The sequence below is a fragment of the Entelurus aequoreus genome, linkage group LG18 (genome assembly GCF_033978785.1).
Source record: "Entelurus aequoreus isolate RoL-2023_Sb linkage group LG18, RoL_Eaeq_v1.1, whole genome shotgun sequence".
Taxonomy (NCBI): domain Eukaryota; kingdom Metazoa; phylum Chordata; class Actinopteri; order Syngnathiformes; family Syngnathidae; genus Entelurus; species Entelurus aequoreus.
Window position 1 is genome coordinate 5146708 of NC_084748.1, and position 19803 is coordinate 5166510.

A 19803-nucleotide genomic window follows, 5' to 3' on the forward strand; every position below is an offset into this window, starting at 1 on the left:
CCGCACCTGACTATAAGCCGCACCAGCTAAATTTAGGGGAAAATACAGATTGCCCCATATATAAGCCGCACCCGACTATAAGCCGCAGGGTTTTGATGTGTAATTACCGTAGTACATAGGGGTTCCTGCTACCACGGAGGGGATTGTCGGGACAGAGATGACTGTTTGGGAACGCAAAGCGTCCCATTTATAAACAATAAATCTTTCAATCATTCAATCAAACTTTCACATCTTTGACATGGCGAACAGCATTCGTGCAGAGTACAAATAATACAACGGTGCAAAGTAATACAAAGTGCTCGCCTGTACGTTATCAAAATAACCAGCCTACCGGTATATGAAAAGTCAGTCTTTAATCATTGTGTCATCGTCTTCCTCCTGCGTACTAAAACCACCGAAATCCTCTTCGTCGGTGTCGGAGAAGAACAGGCCGTAAATAAGCCGCACCCTTGTATAAGCCGCAGGGACCAGAACGAGGGGAAAAAGTAGCGGCTTATAGTCCGGAAATTACGGTAACTCTGTCCTCCACCCTGAGCCAGCCCACTTTAGAGAAGTGGGTAGGAGTGAGGTGGGATCTGGGGTGGAGGTCTAGAAGTAACCTGACTAGCTTGTTCTGAGATGTTTGGAGTTTAGATTTGAGGGTTTTGGAGGTGCTAGGGTACCAGGAGGGTAATGCGTAATCGAAAAAGGGTTGAACGAGAGTTCCCGCCAGAATCCTCAAGGTGCTTTTGTTGACCAGAGAGGAGATTCTGTAGATAAATCTCGTTCGTTGGTTAACCTTTCTGATTACCTTGGTTGCCATTTTATCACAGGAAAGGTTAGCCTCTAGAATGGAACCTAGGTAGGTGACCTCATCTTTCCTGGTGATAACAATGTCACCCACTCATCGTGAAAATAAAAACTTCTCCCTATCGGCATATTATGGATACCCCCAAACAATGTTCTCTCTAATTTCCATCTGATTTGCAGGTGTGTAATTAGTTGTGAGTTCATACACTGTGTTGGTTTTGTTCTTCGAACAAGGTGATGCTAATGCACGGTTCATTTTGTGCACTAGTAAAAAAACATATAACTTTGTCTTGAATTTGAAAAAAAAAAAAACATTTTATTTTTCACTAAAGAAGGGTTCGGTGAATGCGCATATGAAACTGGTGGGGTTCGGTACCTCCAACAAGGTTAAGAATTGCGCACTGCTCACGCGTCCTCTGCACACAGCAAATTAATGCCGCGCAGAAAATCAAAAATCCCATCTGAACTTTAAACAAAATAAACACATTACAATTTATTCTGTATGATTTTGCAATGCAACTCTGTGAGTGACAAGTGACAACAAGAGTGGCCCCAATGAATAACACAATCTTTTGTCAACACAGTTCAATTATGGTCTGTCGAGACACTTTACGGACAGGAATTCCATCAATCACTTTATTGAGCAAAACGGTTTGTAACCACACCAAAAACATGAGTAAAAAGAACTTTTATCTATAAAAACTGGCAAATTTCTGCTTAAACCAACTCTGTCATCCGTCATGTCAACAGAAGCCGCTCGCTCTGTCTCACCTGCACCAACACTCGCACTCATTGCACTTAGCCAGTGCTGCGTTTATGGCCACACAAAAAGTCGGACAACCCCAACGCCGCACATTGTGTAAATGCCAGGTTGTAACACTCTGACTCCTCAATCAGATGTGTGCTTATTTTACTGCCATTTATCAGGGATGTTAATCTAAGGATATTATTCATGAAATATTGTCACTAGATTTCATAAATGCCAATGAAAAGATGTATTTTACAGACAGAAAGTTACAGGAACTAAATGTAAACTCTGAAAGGGGCAACATTTCTTTTAAAGGCAGGACCCGCAGCCAGACATACAATACTAGCACATACAGTAGGTCATGAAAAACATGTTTTTTTGTTATTGTCATTGTAAGAGGGCAAAATCACTTATATCAGAAAATTATTTTAATAAAACATTTAAATTGTTATGATGTCAGGTTTGGGACAGGTGTGACGCTGGTGTGGCGACTGTGTGCACGTGTCTGATGTTGCTCACATGTGCTCCACTGAATGCTCAGGGAGTTTGTGCGTTTGCTCACTCAGATGAAAAATTAGAAGGAACATTGTCTGCAAATGATGTTGTTGTTGAGTGTCGGTGCTGTCTAGAGCTCGGCAGAGTAACCGTGTAATACTCTTCCATATCAGTAGGTGGCAGCCGGTAGCTAATTGCTTTGTAGATGTCGGAAACAGCGGGAGGCAGTGTGCAGGTAAAAAGGTGTCTAATGCTTAAACCAAAAATAAACAAAAGGTGAGTGCCCCTAAAGAAAAGGCATTGAAGCTTAGTGAAGGCTATGCAGAACAAAACTAAAACTGAACTGACTACAAAGTGAACAAAAACAGAATGCTGGACGACAGCAAAGACTTACTGTGGAGCAAAGACGGCGTCCACAACGTACATCCGAACTAGGGCTGCAACTAACGATTAATTTGATAATCGATTAATCTGTTGATTATTACTTCGATTAATCGAATAAAAGAGACAAACTACATTTTTATCCTTTCCAGTATTTTATTGAAAAAAACAGCATACTGGCACCATACTTATTTTGATTATTGTTTCTCAGCTGTTTGTACATGTTGCAGTTTATAAAAATAAAAAAAATTGCCTCTGCCTATAGTATAGATCCAACGAATCGATGACTAAATTAATCGCCAACTATTTTTATAATCTATTTTAATCGATTTAATCGATTAGTTGTTGCAGCCCTAATCCGAACATGACATGACAATCGACAATGTCCCCACAAAGAAGGATAAAAACAACTGAAATATTCTTGATTGCTAAAACAAAGTAGATGCGGGAAATATCGCTCAAAGGAAGACATGAAACTGATACAGGAAAATACCAAAAAAAGAGAAAAAGCCACCAAAATAGGAGCGCAAGACAAGAACTAAAACACTACACACAGGAAAACAGCACAAAAGTCCAAATAAGTCAGGGTGTGATGAGACAGGTGGTGACAGTACACCTACTTTGAGACAAGAGCTATAGTGATGCATGCTTGGTTATGCTTTAAAGTCATATCCAACAATTGCCACAACAATTTTTTATTGTCTACTGAGTTTCGTTTTTTAATGAGTTCTGCTGGTGGTGTGCCTCCGGATTTTTTCAACGCAAAAAATGTGCCTTGGCTCAAAAAAAGGTTGAAAAACACTGAAGTAGACAACTAAAATAATGGAGCATAACCATGTTGGATTTCCTTTTTGCATACCTTGCAGCAGGCTACACGTGGATTTGGTCCACGTTTTATCCAAAGTTTGTATTTGTCATTTTCCATCCATCCATCCATCCATCCATTTTCTACCGCTTGTCCCTTTTGGGGTCGCAGGGGGTGCTGGAGTCTATCTCAGCTGCATTCGGGCGGTAGGCGGGGTACACCCTGGACAAGTCGCCACCTCATCACAGGGCCAACACAGATAGACAGACAACATTCACACACTAGGGCCAATTTAGTGTTGCCAATCAACTTATCCCCAGGTGCATGTCTTTTATTTTGTCAAAGTATAATTTTGCATCCGCACTCTGCTGCCTAATTCCTGCAGTGTTTAGTGACCATCAGGCACTCTAAATAAACATACAAAATAGACACAATAAACCAAAATAATACGTCTAAACATAGCTCGAAACATACCGCATCTAAAAAAACTTACAATAAAACATGCTTTTATTTTGTCAAAGAACAATTTTGCATCCGCACTCCGTCGCAATTGTTGGGTATGACTTTAAACCATAACCAACCATGCATCACAATAGCTCGCCGTGACTTATTTTGAGTTTTTTGCTATTTTCCTGTGTGTAGTGTTTTAGTTCTTGTCTTGCGCTCCTATTTTGGTGACTTCTACTCTTTTTTTGGTATTTTCGTGTATCAGTTTCATGTCTTCCTTTGAGCGATATTTCCCGCATCTACTTTGTTTTAGCAATCAAGAATATTTCAGTTGTTTTTATCCTTCTTTGTGGGGACATTGTTGATTGTCATGTCATGTTCGGATGTACATTGTCTTTGCTCCAAAGTAAGTCTTTGCTGTCGTCCAGCATTCTGTTTTTGTTTACTTTGTAGCCAGTTCAGTTTTAGTTTCTTGCATAGCCTTCCCTAAGCTTCAATGCCTTTTCTTAGGGGCACTCACCTTTTGTTTATTTTTGGTTTAAGCATGAGACACCTTTTTACCTGCACGCTGCCTCCAGCTGTTCCCGACATCTGCAAAGCAATTAGCTACCTGCTGCCACCTACTGATATGGAAGAGTATTACACGGTTACTCTGCCGAGCTCGACAGCACCAACACTCAACAACAACACATCATTTGCAGATTATAATTACTGGTTTGCAAAAAATATTTTTAACCCAATAGGTAAAATTAGATCATCTCCCACGGCACACCAGACTGTATCTCACGGCACGGTGGTTGAAAAACACTGGTCTACTTAACTTGTCTGACTACCTCAGTTAAAGCAAACAAGTTACATGTTGTTGTTTTGGTTAATTACATTAAATGTAACCTTTTTCACTACTTAGAGCTGAGTTAATATGAATGATTTTGTAGTTTTTACACAAAATGGTTGTATGCATTTCTTGCTCTATTATTTTCGTTGTCTACTTAACGCCTCAGTGAAAGCAAAAAAAGTTAACTTTTGTCTTTTTGTTAATTTGTTATCACAGCCACAGTTACGAGGCTATATATGCTTAATGAAAGGTGACTGAGGTGTTGTAAAAAAACCGAAAATATTTTTCTTTAATTTATTATCCTTACATTAATGTGGAACAGTTTTGTTATTAAATGAGTGAAATTCACATTTTGAGGGTGCGTGTATTCATATCACATTATGCAGTTTACAAGCTCAAATACGGTGTGAATCAATCCGTGCTGTTCGATGTCATTGAGTGCTGTAAGTAAGAAAAAGAACAAGAAATTTGAAAAAAAAGCACAAATGGAGACACGTTTGCAAACACCAATGACATTGAATAGTCTACACAAACACTGCTTCATTTTCTATGCCCCATTCAGTTAATGATGACTGCTGTTAGGCTTAGGTTTTTAGCAGATTTTCAATATTTTTCCTACAGACAGCATTTGGTGACCTCAAACAAGGTTATGGATTGATTCACACTGGTTTTCGCCTTTTGAAGGGTACTGGAAAAACTGGAAAAATTATCTTTAAAGTCTTTAAAAAGTGCTTGAATTTGGCCGTGGAAAAGGTGTACGAACCTTTTATGTTAGACGCCTTTCTGATGGGGTTGCCAACCCCGCAGTAAGGAAATCAGCTATTGGCTGCCATAAAAGTGGCAAAAGGATGTAATCTAATTTGCATAAATACCTGTGAGTATACAACACCTTTACAGCCCAGTTTCGCAAACTTTCTCCTATTTCGGATCAACGATTAAAAGACGGGTTGAAAGGGGAACTTCTCTGTTTTGGAATGTTGTCTATCATTCACAACTCTTACGTGAGACACGTGTTTTTCTTTTTTTAATGCATTCTAACTAGTAAATAAACACTAGCAAAAGTCAGTTCACAGTGGAGGTAATAGGAGTCGAGAGAATTTTTAGCGTTTGAAATTTTTGATCTGAATTTTTTTTACAACACATTTCTTTGAAAACCTTTTTTTTTTTTTTTTTTAGCAAAATGTATTTTTAAAAGTTCAGTGTTTTTAAAATTTTGTGTATAAAAAATAATTGTTTAAAAAACCTGTATTTTTAAATTCTTTGTATAACAAATTGTGTTGTAAAATTCAGTGTTAAAAAAAAAATTCAGTGGTTTTAAATAGAAGCTGGAACAGCTACTTCCGGTTGAAAGGCAATCTTAACAGACGGGCGCTGCGGTGAACAAACTCTTTTTAATCACAATTATTTACTGTTAATTGATACATATTTTATTGCACTTTCTATTTTAAATAAACAGTATGTAAACTTGGCTTTAAAGACAAACCAAACAGTCCATTTGCGAACGATTGAAAGCCGTGAGATGAATGAGAACCTTCATAGGTTTGGTGTGCTTTACTTGTTGCAATGTTATATATGTTTCTTTTTAAGTTATATTTAAAATTGAGTTTTGTTAGTACAATCATTTCTCATGTTTTCAAATGAATTAATAAATGTAGTATTATTTGTGATTACAATATTGATCAAAATAAACGTGATTGTAGTATTTGCTATAATCGTCCAGCCCTAGCGTGACGTACGCCGAAAAATAAAAGTCTAACCTTATGTAGCAGCGACTCGGCAAAGGCTGTAATTGGTTGGCTTTGAGTACATACCTGTATTGACTGCCCACCTCTGCAAGAATGTCTTTCTTGTTTGCAATTAAAGTATTCTACCACAGCACTACTTCTAATAACACTCAATCCCTCTCTAGGTTGTTTGTTAGCAACAAAGGAAGCTAACAAGTTTCTGCAGAACTTTGACCCGTGTGTAACTCCAAAGTGCTGATTCTAACCATTGGAATCCTTTCTATAGTTTGCAAATATAAAAAATATATACAGTACAGGCCAAAGGTTTGGACACACCTTCTCATTCAATGCGTTTTCTTTATTTTCATGACTATTTACATTGTAGATTGTCACATCAAAACTATGAATGAACACACGTGGAGTTATGTACTTAACAGAAAAAGGTGAAATAACTGAAAACATGTTTTATATTGTAGTTTCTTCAAAATAGCCACCCTTTACTCTGATTACTGCTTTGCACATTCTTGGCATTCTCTCCATGAGCTTCAAAAGGTAGTCACCTGAAATGGTTTTCACTTCACAGGTGTGCCTTATCAGGTTTGATAAGTGTAATTTATTTCTTTATCAATGGGGTTGGGACCATCGGTTGTGTTGTGAATGAGGTGTGTCCAAACTTTTGGCCTGTACTGTATATGATAATAGCCTCAATACAGAGGCAACTTGTTTTTCCACTACTGCTACTCCTAAAGTAAAGTGGTCTGCTCCACTTTTCAATCGTACACACATAGTAAATCATATGCAACACACCCACTAACCGTCATTTTACAAATTGTGTTTGGATCTTGGTAAATCAGGCCCTATGTCGCCAATGGGCCGACTTTTCATGAAAAATAAGGTTCAACATCTTTCTGAATAGCCGAACAATTGACTGACACATACAGTACAGGCCAAAAGTTTGGCCACACCTTCTCATTCAATGCATCTTCTTTATTTTAATGACTATTTACATTGTAGATTGTCACTGAAGGCATCAAAACTATGAATGAACACATGTGGAGTTACGTAAATAACAAAAAAAGGTGAAATAACTGAAAACATGTTTTATATAGGGATGTCCGATAATGGCTTTTTGCCAATATCCGATACCCCGATATTGTCCAACTCTTAATTACCGATACCGATATATACAGTCTTGGAATTAACACATTATTATGCCTAATTTGGACAACCAGGTATGGTGAAGATACGGTTCTTTTTAAAAAAAAAAATCATAAAATAAGATAAATAAATTCAAAACATTTTCTTGAATAAAAAAGAAAGTAAAACAATATAAAAACAGTTACATAGAAACTAGTAATGAATGAAAATGAGTAAAATTAACTGTTAAAGGTTAATACTATTAGTGGACCAGCAGCACGCACAATCATGTGTGCTTACCCTTGCAGACTGTATTGATATATAATGTAGGAACCAGAATATTAATAACAGAAAGAAACAACCCTTTTGTGTGAATGAGTGTAAATGGGGGAGGGAGGTTTTTTGGGTTGGTGCACTAATTGTAAGTGTATCTTGTGTTTTTTATGTTGATTTAATAAAAATAAAATTAAAAAAACGATACCGATAATTTCCCATATTACATTTTAAAGGCCTACTGAAAGCCACTACTACCGACCACGCAGTCTGATAGTTTATATATCAATGATGAAATCTTAACATTGCAACACATGCCAATACGGCCGGGTTAACTTTATAAAGTGACATTTAAAATTTCCCGGGAAATATCCGGCTGAAACGTCGCGGTATGATGACGTATGTGCGTGACGAAGTCAGTTCAACGGAAGTTATGGTACCCCGTAGAATCCTATACAAAAAGCTCTGTTTTCATTTCATAATTCCACAGTATTCTGGACATCTTTTGCAATTTGTTTAATGAACAATGAAGGCTGCAAAGAAGACAGTTGTAGGTGGGATCGGTGTATTAGCAGCGGACTACAGCAACACAACCAGGAGGACTTTGTTGGAGAGCAGACGCGCTAGCCGCCGACCTCACCTTGACTTCCTACGTCTCCGGGCCGCCAAACGCATCGGGTGAAGTCCTTCGTCCTTCCGCCGATCGCTGGAACGCAGATGAGCACGGGTGTTGATGAGCAGATGAGGGCTGGCTGGCGTAGGTGGAGAGCTCATGTTTTTAGCATAGCTCTGTGCGGTCCGGTTGCTAAGTTGCTAAGTTAGCTTCAATGGCGTCGTTAGCACAGCATTGTTAACCTTCGCCAGCCTGGAAAGCATTAACCGTGTATTTACATGTCCACGGTTTAATAGTATTGTTGATTTTCTATCTATCCTTCCAGTCAGGGGTTTATTTTTTTTGTTTCTATATGCAGTTAAAGCACGATGCTATCACGTTAGCTCGTAGCTAAAGCATTTCGCCGATGTATTGTCGTGGAGATAAAAGGCACTGAATGTCCATTTCGCGTTCTCGACTCTCATTTTCAAGAGGATATAGTATCCGAGGTGGTTTAAAATACAAATCCGTGATCCACAATAGAAAAAGGAGAAAGTGTGGAATCCAATGAGCCAGCTTGTACCTAAGTTACGGTCAGAGCGAAAAAAAAAATGTATTTCACTGCATTCTAGTCCGTCACTCTAACGTTCCTCGTCCACAAATCTTTCATCCTCGCTCAAATTAATGGGGTAATGGTCCGAATCGCTCTAGCTGCGTTGAAAACAATAGGAAAATATGAGGGAGTGAACAACTGACAACGTCACGCTACTTCCGTTAGGGGCAAGGTTTTTTTTTTATCAGAGACCAAAAGTTGCGAACTTTATCGACGTTGTTCTCTACTAAATCCTTTCAGCAAAAATATGGCAATATCGCAAAATGATCAAGTATGACACATAGAAAGGATCTGCTATCCCCGTTTAAATAAAAAAATTTCATTTCAGTAGGCCTTTAAAGCATTTATCGGCCGATATTGTCGGACATCTCTAGTTTTATATTGTAGTTTCTTCAAAATAGCCACCCTTTGCTCTGATTACTGCTTTGCACATTCTTGGCAGTTTTTCCAATGAGCTTCAAAAATGGCTTTCACTTCACAGGTGTGCCTTATCAGTGTTGATTAGTAAAATTTCTTGCTTTATCAATGGGGTTGGGACCATCAGTTTTGTTGTGACTGTGAAGGTGTGTCCAAACCTTTGGCCTGAACTGTAAATTGTTGCATACTACCGTGTTTTTCGGAGTATAAGTCGCTCCAGAGTATTAGTCGCACCGGCCGAAAATGCATAGTAAAGAAGGAAAAAACCTGTACAAGTCGCATTTTTGGGAGAAATTGGTTTAAATGTAACTTAGATATTGGGTTTCACAATGTAAAGCGCTTTGAGTCACTTGAGAAAAGCGCTATATAAATATAATTTACTTCACTTCACACTTCACAATTTTTCGCCAGTCCCTTACATGTTTCTTGCTTACTCCAAACTTTCTTTCTGCTGCTCGATTGCCGTTTTTTGCTGCATATTTCACTACTTCCGGCTTGTAACCTGCAGTACCGTATTTTTCGGACTATAAGTCGCAGTTTTTTTTCATAGTTTGGCCGGGGGTGCGACTTATACTCAGGAGCGACTTATGTGTGAAATGATTAACACATTAGCGTAAAATATCAAATAATATTATTTAGCTCATCCACGTAAGAGACTAGACGTATAAGATTTCATGGGATTTAGCGATTAGGAGTGACAGATTGTTTGGTAAACATATAGCATGTTCTATATGTTATAGTTATTTGAATGACTCTTACCATAATATGTTACGTTAACATACCAGGCACCTTCTCAGTTGGTTATTTATGCCTCATGTAACGTACACTTATTCAGCCTGTTGTTCACTATTCTTTATTTATTTTAAATTGCCTTTCAAATGTCTATACTTGGTGTTGGCTTTTATCAAATACATTTCCCCAAATTTTTTTTCCTTATTTATTTTGCATTTTCGGCCGGTGCGACTTATACTCCGGAGTAGGGATGATACTCGAAACCGGTTTTCCCGGTTGTTCGATAAGAAAAGAACCGAGTTCTCGAACTCGAATCTCTTTTTGAGAACCGGTACCCGTTATCAAGACCACTATAGTAAAGAAAAAGAGTTGGTTCTTTATTCGAATCCCTCGGAACGAATCCCGTCCCGACCAGAAATGCTCCGTGTGACATCACAAGAATTGACGTCACGTAGCTCAGTCATTAGGAGCAGATAGCGAAAGCAGGAAAAAAAATGGACCGGAAAAAGCGCTCCAATGTGTAATAAAGTTCAAAACAAAAGGTATAATCCAATGAATAACTTTACTGAGAGATTTGAGCAGGGTACAAACACATGACCAACACTTTTACGACCAACCGGAAACATAGCAACCAGGCTAGCAACGCACCTCCTTTACGGCAGCTGTCGCAACGTTCTTAAAGCAACCGCAGCACATACATATATGACATCTCCCTTTTTTAACTTTTGTTTTTCTTTCCTTGTAAACAAAACAAAATCACACTGTATATGTGTTGTCTGTCTAATTATAAATAATGCAGACGAGGCGTGTTGGCTGAGTTCTTGACGTTTACTTTCACAGCGTGCTCATTCTTAGCTGCCGGGTGGCGACATGCAACAACACTTTTCGGGGCATGCTCGTCACTCCCGTTGCATGCTGGGTAGTGTAGTTGTTATTTTCCCTAGCTCATAACATCTTTCCCCCTGTAAAGAAATAATGTTAACTCAATAAAGTGTATTTATTTTTTTAGCTTTAACTTTTCATTTTTTAGCATTGTAACCACATTTGCAAACAACTTTTCTCTTCATAGAACGTTCTTTCAATAAAGAAATAAAGTGCAAAAATGTCAAAGCATCATTACAAACAGTTATGTCAAATAGCAGCAGTTGTGCACTTTTTGGAGAGCTGTATTATTTTCAGTTTTGTGCCCAAGGGACTGATTTTATTTAACACTATATTATTATTTATACACCTATAGTGATCACAGAGACAGGTTGTTTTTGTGTTACTGTATATATTTGTTTTTCTGAAAAATCCCACTTAATATACTTTGGGTAACAACAGTTAATATTTATTTATTTTATTTTATTTTTTTAGGGGGGTAACAGTCAATATTTATTTATTTATTAGATTAAATTGTTTTCTTATATAATAAAAGTGAGCTTTTGTTAAACCAATTATTGTGTGTTTTTTTCCATATACAACAACCTATCTGGACTCGATAAGAGAATCGATAAGGAATCGGTTCGATAAGAGGATTCGATAATAGGCTCGAACTCGATAATTTCTTATCAAACATCATCCCTACTCCGGAGCGACTTATACTCCGAAAAATACGGTATATGATTTCCTTTTCGGTGCCATTTTTGATCAGCCCTTCTCAGTTTTTATAAGTTACCGCCAATGTTGAAATGATCAATTTTCATAGGTACGGAAGTAGTAGCAGGTAGCATCTTTTTTTTCCACAAGGCACTTCTGCCATGAGACGCCCCCGCTGAATTTTTATTGGTTGACGTGTGTGTGTGTTGATTGCTGATATACGCCTAGTCTCTTACGTGGATGAGATTAATAATATTATTTGATATTTTACGGTAATGTGTTAATAATTTCACACATAAGTCACTCCAGAGTATAAGTCGCAAACTATGAAAAAAAACTGCGACTTATAATCCGAAAAATACGGTATTCATGTTTAAATAGCTTTTACTGCGAATGAATATCGCCTCCAAATGTCGGTTTTTGGCCAGCTTGACTACTAATTGTCTGTATCGGCCCTGAAAAATCCATATTAGTGGATCTCTAACATGCGCACACACACACTGTTCTAAATGAAGTCATGTTTCTTCTACACGTGCAGGTGACACAGGCCACTAATCAGATTGTGATGAACTGCGCTGACATCGACATCATCACAGCCTCTTTTGTGTCCAACGGAGGAGATGGTGAGCGTCTGAGTCCTTCACCATCATCATCATCATCATCATCATCATCATCATCATCAGCTCATGTCATGTGACGTGCTGACCTCTGATTGTTTCTCAGAAATTGACGCCACGGGGTTCAACTATCAAAACGAGGACGAGAAAGTGACCTTGTCCTTTCCGAGCGCTCTACAAAAAGGTGACGCATGAAATGTTTCGAACCACCCTCGGTTTTGTTACGAAGCCATCGTGTGTAACGTGCGCCTGCTGTCGCCGTGTGCTCGCCTGTGCAGGCTCTGGTGTGTTGAAGATCAAATTTGCCGGAGAATTGAATGACAAAATGAAAGGATTCTATCGAAGTAAATACACAAATTCCGCAGGAGAGACCCGCTACGCTGCAGTCACACAATTTGAGGTAAGATGGCGACAGAGACACAGGTTTTTCTTTTTTTAAATGCATTCTAACTAGTAAATAAACACTAGCAAAAGTCAGCTCACAATGGAGGTAATACGAGTCGCTCTAAAAAACATCCAAATGCCTCCACCTAGGTTTTATTTCCAAGCTGTAAGTATATATTTATTTATGGAGTTTAATTTGTCTTTATTACGAAAGCTTTTTTTGACACTGAATTTATGTCACTGAATTCTTAGCGTTTGAAATTTTTGATCTGAATTTTTTTACAACACATTTCTTTGAAAACCCCTTTTTTAGCAAAATGTTTTAAAAGTTCAGTGTTTTTAAACTTTGTGTATAAAAAATAATTTAAAAAAATCTATTTTAAAATTCTGTGTATAACAAATTGTGTTGTAAAATTGTGTTTAAAAAAAATTCAGTGTATAAAAAATTCAGTGGTTTTAAATTTGAGTGGTAATTCAGTTGTATAAACATTTTTTTTTAAATGTGTTTAATAATTCAGTGTACAAAAAATTTGTGTAAAAACCAATCTTGTGTAAAAAATTCAGTGCTGAAAAAAATCAGTGTTTAAAAAAAATTCAGTGTTTTTAAATTTTGTGTATTAAAAAAAAGGGTGTTTTAAAATTCAGTGGTAATTCAGTTGTATAAAAAAGTGTTGTTTAAAATGTCAGTTGATTTAAAATTCAGTGGTAATTCAATTGTATAATTGGATAAAACATTCAGTGTATTTAAAAAAATGGTTTCCTTAAGTTAAGTTAAAGTTAAAGTACCAACGATTGTCACACACACAATAAGTGTGGTGAAATTTGTCCTCTGCATTTGACCCATCCCCTTGTTCACCCCCTGGGAGGTGAGGGGAGCAGTGAGCAGCAGCGGTGCCGCGCCCGGCAATCATTTTTGGTGATTTAACCCCCGATTCCAACCCTTGATGCTGAGTGCTTCTGCCTGAATGCAGCTGAGATAGGCTCCAACATCCCCCGCGACCCCAAAAGGGACAAGTGGTAGAAAATGGATGGATGGGTGGATGGGTTTTAAAATTCAGTGTATACAAACATTTGTTTTAAAATTCAGTGTACAAAAATCAGTGTAAAAAACAACCTGTGTAAAAAATTCAGTTTTTAAAATTTCGTATATAAAAAATGTTTAAAAAAATTTTGATTAAAAAAATTCAGGGGTTTTAAATTTCAGTGGTAATTCAGTTGTATACATTTAAAAAAAAAAACAGTGTTTCAAAATTCAGTGGTAATTCAATTGTCTAAAAAATTGTTGGATCAAAAATTCAGTGTATAAAAAAATTTGGTGGTTTTAAAATTCACACAACAATTTGTGTTTTAAAATTCAGTGTACAAACAAATCTGTGTAAATACCAATCTGTGATAAAAAATAATTTAGTGCTGAAAAAAATCAGTGTTTTAAAAATAGTGTTTAAAAAAAAATTCTGTGTATAAAAAATTCTGTGGTTTTAAATTTGAGAGGTAATTCAGTTGTATAAAGAAGTGTTCTTTAAAAATTCAGTGGTAATTCAATTGTCTAAAAAATTGTTGTATCAAAAATTCAGTGTATACAACAATTTGAGTTTTAAAATTCAGTGTACAAAAAAATTTGTGTAAATACCAATCTGTGATAAAAAATCATTTAGTGCTGAAAAAAATCAGTGTTTTAAAAATAAAGTGTTTAAAAAAAAATTCTGTGTATAAAAAATTCTGTGGTTTTAAATTTGAGAGGTAATTCAGTTGTATAAAGAAGTGTTCTTTAAAAATTCAGTGGTAATTCAATTGTATAAAAAAATGTTGGATAAAAAATTCAGTGTATTAAAAATTTAGGTGGAGACACTCCTTTGCATCAAAAAAAAAAAAGAACAACACTTGTTCTTGTTTTGCAATAACTTTGACGAGACGCGATGATGCGGGAGCAGCAGGACATCACAGTAAAGCAGCAGAGGGCTACTTAGCTGTCATTGCGCCGCTAAGAAATAGTTTGTCTGCGTTAGTGCTTGTAATAACAACATCGCTAATATTTGGTTAATATTCAGGTCATGATATGTATGTAGAGTATTGTTAGTGGGTTTTGGATGGTTATTTAGAGGGTTTTGTGGGCAAAATAGAGAGCCCCCATTGCCTACATCATTAGTGGACTTTCTATGTATTTATTTATTTATTTACGATATAAGGATTATAATTTGTAGGCAAAATTCCCCCCAAAAGTACAGTTCCCCATTAAGACTACATGAATGTTCCTCATGTACTTCCCAGGCAACCTCCTAGGCATGTTTTACAATTAACAAAACAGTAAAAATGGAACAAACACTGAAACTTGAAAGTAAAGTTTATAAAACACCAAAGTGTCCAATTTCAAATATCAGTTTTGTTAGGGTTCTTTTTTCAAGTTGAGTTAAACAATTTACTGCAATGAATCAGAGTTCAGAAGTGTGATTAATCTGATTTAAAAATGAATTGTTCGACAGGGCTAGTAGGAATATGCGCATATCATTTGTCTATCTGCTTTTAACCTGTGATTAGTGTTCTGTGTCTTGTAATGTCCCGTCTTGTAATGTCCAGTGTTATTATGTATTTTACTATGTACTGATTTTATATTTCCTGTATTTTATATTATTACTTTGAACTGTTTTATATTTTATTTTTTTATCTGTAAAGTGTGTTTGAGTACTCTGAAAAGCGCTATACCAAATAAAATGCATTATTATTATTATGAATTCAAAGGTTTGAGAGGAGAGATGCATGCCCAGTGTTTCCCACACATTCATTTGTGTCCGCCACAAATTAAAAAAATTTTTTTTTTTTAATTTAATTTTTTTTTTTTTTTGTCCTGTCCAGCTTCTCAGGCAAATCATATAGGTGATGTAGATGCCCATATAGGCTGTTCAGATTTACTTTACAAAAGAGAAGTGTAGGATACTTCTCTTGTTGCCTTATTTGTATTTGACCACTACTGTTTTCTGTTTATTTGTTACTGACTGTGGCAGGACACTTCTGCCTCTGTTTCACTTTATGTTGCTGGTAAATAATATGGTTGTAGTAGTAGGCTAAAGTTAAATTATTTAGTATGCACTAATTAAAGGGGCAGAGCTTTAAGAGACATTTTAGCTTTTATATTTTATAAGATATATTTTTTGTAAGAACCACAATTAATAAATATATTTCAGTGAATAACTTATTGTTCAAATCTGTATATAAATATGTACATAAAGTGTTGTAATTATATTGTAAAATGTATGGATGGATGGACGTTTAAAACCAAACTGTTATTATTAATTAGTAAGTATACATTTTTTGAGCCTTTCTAGAGAAAATCATATCATTGTAGTAAATTATGCAAATTATTCGATGTCATGGTGACCACGCACATAGCCACGCCCCCACCGCCACAGGTATCTTTGCAGTTTATGGGAAAAACTGCATGCCTAACCACATTCTTTGTGCGTAGCAACCTTTTTATAAACGAGGCCCCGGGTGGGTGGAAGGTGAGCAGAACTACGATTCCATCTAAGGCGGTGTTTCTTAAAAATTGTTAGGCTGCGAGCGCTCCCTAGAGGGCAGCCAAAAATGTTTCTCAGCTGTGGTTCATATGGGCCACAGCGGTGCTCAATTGTAGTACTCTTTTCCACCACTTGTGGCAGTATTGATAATATCAAACAAACAGAAGAAGCCTGGCGCTAAAGTCATAGAGAAGTTTCTCAAGCACAAAATGTATGACTAAAGTGTTGAATCTGCATTTTCATTTGCACTTGAATTTTGTTTAAGGAGAATATGTGTTAATTATTAACTTAATCGGAGCATATTTATTTTAGCATGTGTAATTGTATGTAAAAAAAAAAAAAAAAAATTACATTTAATCCCTTCTTTTGCAGTGTATTTGATATTTTTTATTTTGTCTGACCTAAGCCTTGATAAGTCTTTGTGATTAACACATGCTTTCATATCATTTGACTCGGTTGTAAACTTAAACTGTAAATAGGTTACATATAATCAGTTGGATTGAATTAAATTAAAGTCAAGAATAAGATTACTAAATCATTATTTGAGTGCCTTAGTGTGTTTCTAAAAAATGAGCTAAAGTTGATGTCAACAGTCTGTGTGACTCATTGGTTATTATTTTGTTCAGCATTTCAACTGCTGTCTTTTGTTATTTTTAACCAGCAATTTGGTTCAACCATAGCTGATGTGAGGGGCTTTGTAATGATTGATTAATTGAATGATTGATTGTGTGTCCCGCCCCCCCTGTTGCAGGCCACAGACGCTCGCAGAGCCTTTCCCTGTTGGGACGAGCCCGCCATCAAAGCCACCTTTGACATCACTCTGATCGTCCCCAAGGACCGCGTCGCCTTGTCAAACATGGTACGTGTCACGCCGTCGGGTCTCTGAGGCAGACAGTGACGACATTCTCTCCCAGAACCATCTTAGTCATGGCAGTGAGAGGACACATCAAATACCAGGCCAGTCGTAGTCAGGTCTGATATTTAATGGTGTTTTTTTGCAGGTGTAACACCCCACCACATTGCACTTTGATTCACAATCCTTATGTGATTCGACAACACACGGGTCTTTCCCTTTTCTGTGCGTACTAAATAGTGAAAAACTAAACAATTCAGGTCATTGGGGATTAATCTATTCCGCCCTCTAAAAAACATCCAACAATGCATTCATATTAACAAAGCTTTAGCGACATTGTTATTGTGTTGTTAGCAACACAGTCATACAATATGTTTACAACCGGGGTGTCCATACTACGGCCCACCGACGTCTTCAATTTGGACGTCATGAGTCATACTTTCCAACCTTGAGACCTCCGATACCGGGGGGCGGGGGTTAAGAGGGGAGTATATTTACAGCTAGAATTCACCAACTCAAGTATTTTATATATATATATATATATATATATATATATATATAATGTATAAAATACTTGACTTTCAGTGAATTCTAGCTATATATATGTATATATTTATTTTATTATATATATAAATAAAAGAAATACTTGAATTTTAGTGTTCATTTATTTACACATATACACACACAACAATCATCTACTCTTTGTCTCGGCATATGTTACGCCATCGGGTCTCCATTTTGCGAGGTGGCCCATAATACTGGGCTGTGAACGGTGCTGCGCTGCCGCCGCCATGTGCTTCGCTCTCCGTTCATGAATGAGTATATCATTTCGGCCACCGTGTTCAATGGAGAAGTCTGTTCTACAAAATGTACAGGCAACATACCCCTTCCCCTTCGAACTGTCCTGGATGAACTGAAATTCTTGTTTCCATTCGTTTTGGAACTTGCAAGCGTATTTCTTCATCTTGCTCGTCGACGGCGTCGCCATGTCTGTAACTTCCTCGTTCTTCTGCTTCGTCTCCTTGTTGTGTGCGCAGTTGTGCACTCTACTCTCTAAAAGCCGTAGATGTTATGACGTCATTGGGCAGGCAAGCTGTTTATATTGTGGGAAAGCGGACGTGAGAACAGGCCGTCCCCACTCAGGTCCGCATTGAGCTGGAGGGGGCTAGTTTTTCTCTTCTTTTTTTCGGTTGAATTTTGAATTTTAAAGAGTCGAAATTGAAGATAAACTATGTTTCAAAATTTAATTGTAATTTTTTTCGTGTTTTCTCCTCTTTTAAACCGTTCAATTAAGTGTAAATATCATTAATTATTAATAATAAGAGAGTTAAAGGTAAATTGAGCAAATTGGCAATTTCTGGCAATTTATTTAAGTGTGTCTCAAACTGGTAGCCCTTCGCATTAATCAGTACCCAAGAAGTAGCTCTTGCTTTCAAAAAGATTGGTGACTCCTGTATTAAAGTATCCAGTAACAACTGTGTCCGCATCATTCAATCTACTGCGTCATGAACTCAACTTAATGAATTATTGTGACCACTAGGTGCCGCTAAAACAATTACTGCTCCACTTCAACCTAAAGACCGCATAAGTCCATTCCAGATGGGGAATAGTAAATACCGTATTTTTCGGAGTATAACTCACTCCAGATTATAAGTCGCACCGGCCGAAAATGCATAATAAAGAAGGAAAAAAACATATATAAGTCGCACTGGAATATAAGTCGCATTTTTTGGGGAAATGTATTTGATAAAACCCAACACCAAGAATAGACAATTGAAAGGCAATTTAAAATAAATCAAGAATAGTGAACAACAGGCTGAATAAGTGTACGTTATACGGCATAAATAACCAACTGAGAAGGTGCCTGGTATGTTAACGTAACATATTATGGTAAGAGTCATTCAAATAACTATAACATATAGAACATGCTATACGTTTACCAAACAATCTGTCACTCCTAATCGCTAACTCCCATGAAATCTTATACGTCTAGTCTCTTACGTGAATGAGATAAATAATATTATTTGATATTTTACGATAATGTGTTAATCATTTCACACATAAGTCGCTCCTGAGTATAAGTCATACTTGCCAACCCTCCCGTTTTTAGCGGGAGAATCCCGGTATTCAGCGCCTCTCCCGACAACCTCCCGGCAGAGATTTTCTCCCGACAAACTCCCGGTATTCAGCCGTAGCTGGAGGCCACGCCCCCTCCAGCTCAATGCGGACCTGAGTGGGGACAGCCGTTTTCACGTCCGCTTTCCCAGCAGCTTGCCTGCCCAATGACGTCATAACATCTACGGCTTTTAGAGAGTAGAGTGCACAACAAGGAGAGAGAGTTCTTGGTTTCTTATGTGGATTTATTGTTAGGCAGTTTCATTAACGTCCTCCCAGCGCGGTAACAACACACAACAACAGCAGTCACGTTTAGTCTATCGTAAAGCAGTTCGTCTGCCATAAACGGCAATGTTGTGACACTCTCTTAAACAGGACAATACTGCCACCTACTGGATAGCCTGCAGAACACTGAAATTCAAGTATGTCTTTTATTTATATGTATAGTAAAATAAAATAAAATATATATAGCTAGAATTCACTGAAAGTCAAGTATTTCATACATATATATACATATATATATATATATATGTATGTATGTATGTATGTATGTATGTGTATATATGTATATGTATATATGAAATACTTGATTTGGTGAATTCTAGCTGTACATATACTCTCCTCTTAACCACACCCTTAGCCACGCCCCCCCACCTCCCGATATTGGAGGTCTCAAGGTTGGCAAGTATGGTATAAGTCGCACCCCCGACCAAACTAGTTCGAAAAAGGTAGGTTAGTGTTATTTTTCTCTGTTTG

At 37.1% G+C, this 19803-nt stretch overlaps 1 protein-coding gene across 1 annotated transcript in view; it reads left to right on the plus strand.

The window, feature by feature from the left end:
- The window catches only part of npepps (aminopeptidase puromycin sensitive), a 50694-nt gene that overhangs the window by 2780 nt on the left and 28111 nt on the right, over positions 1-19803 (plus strand). Inside the window, exons 2-5 of the mRNA XM_062026356.1 lie at positions 12105-12189; positions 12290-12367; positions 12462-12583; positions 16831-16938. Coding sequence (XP_061882340.1) covers positions 12105-12189; positions 12290-12367; positions 12462-12583; positions 16831-16938 — 393 coding nt within the window. The remainder of the gene's footprint in view (positions 1-12104; positions 12190-12289; positions 12368-12461; positions 12584-16830; positions 16939-19803) is intronic.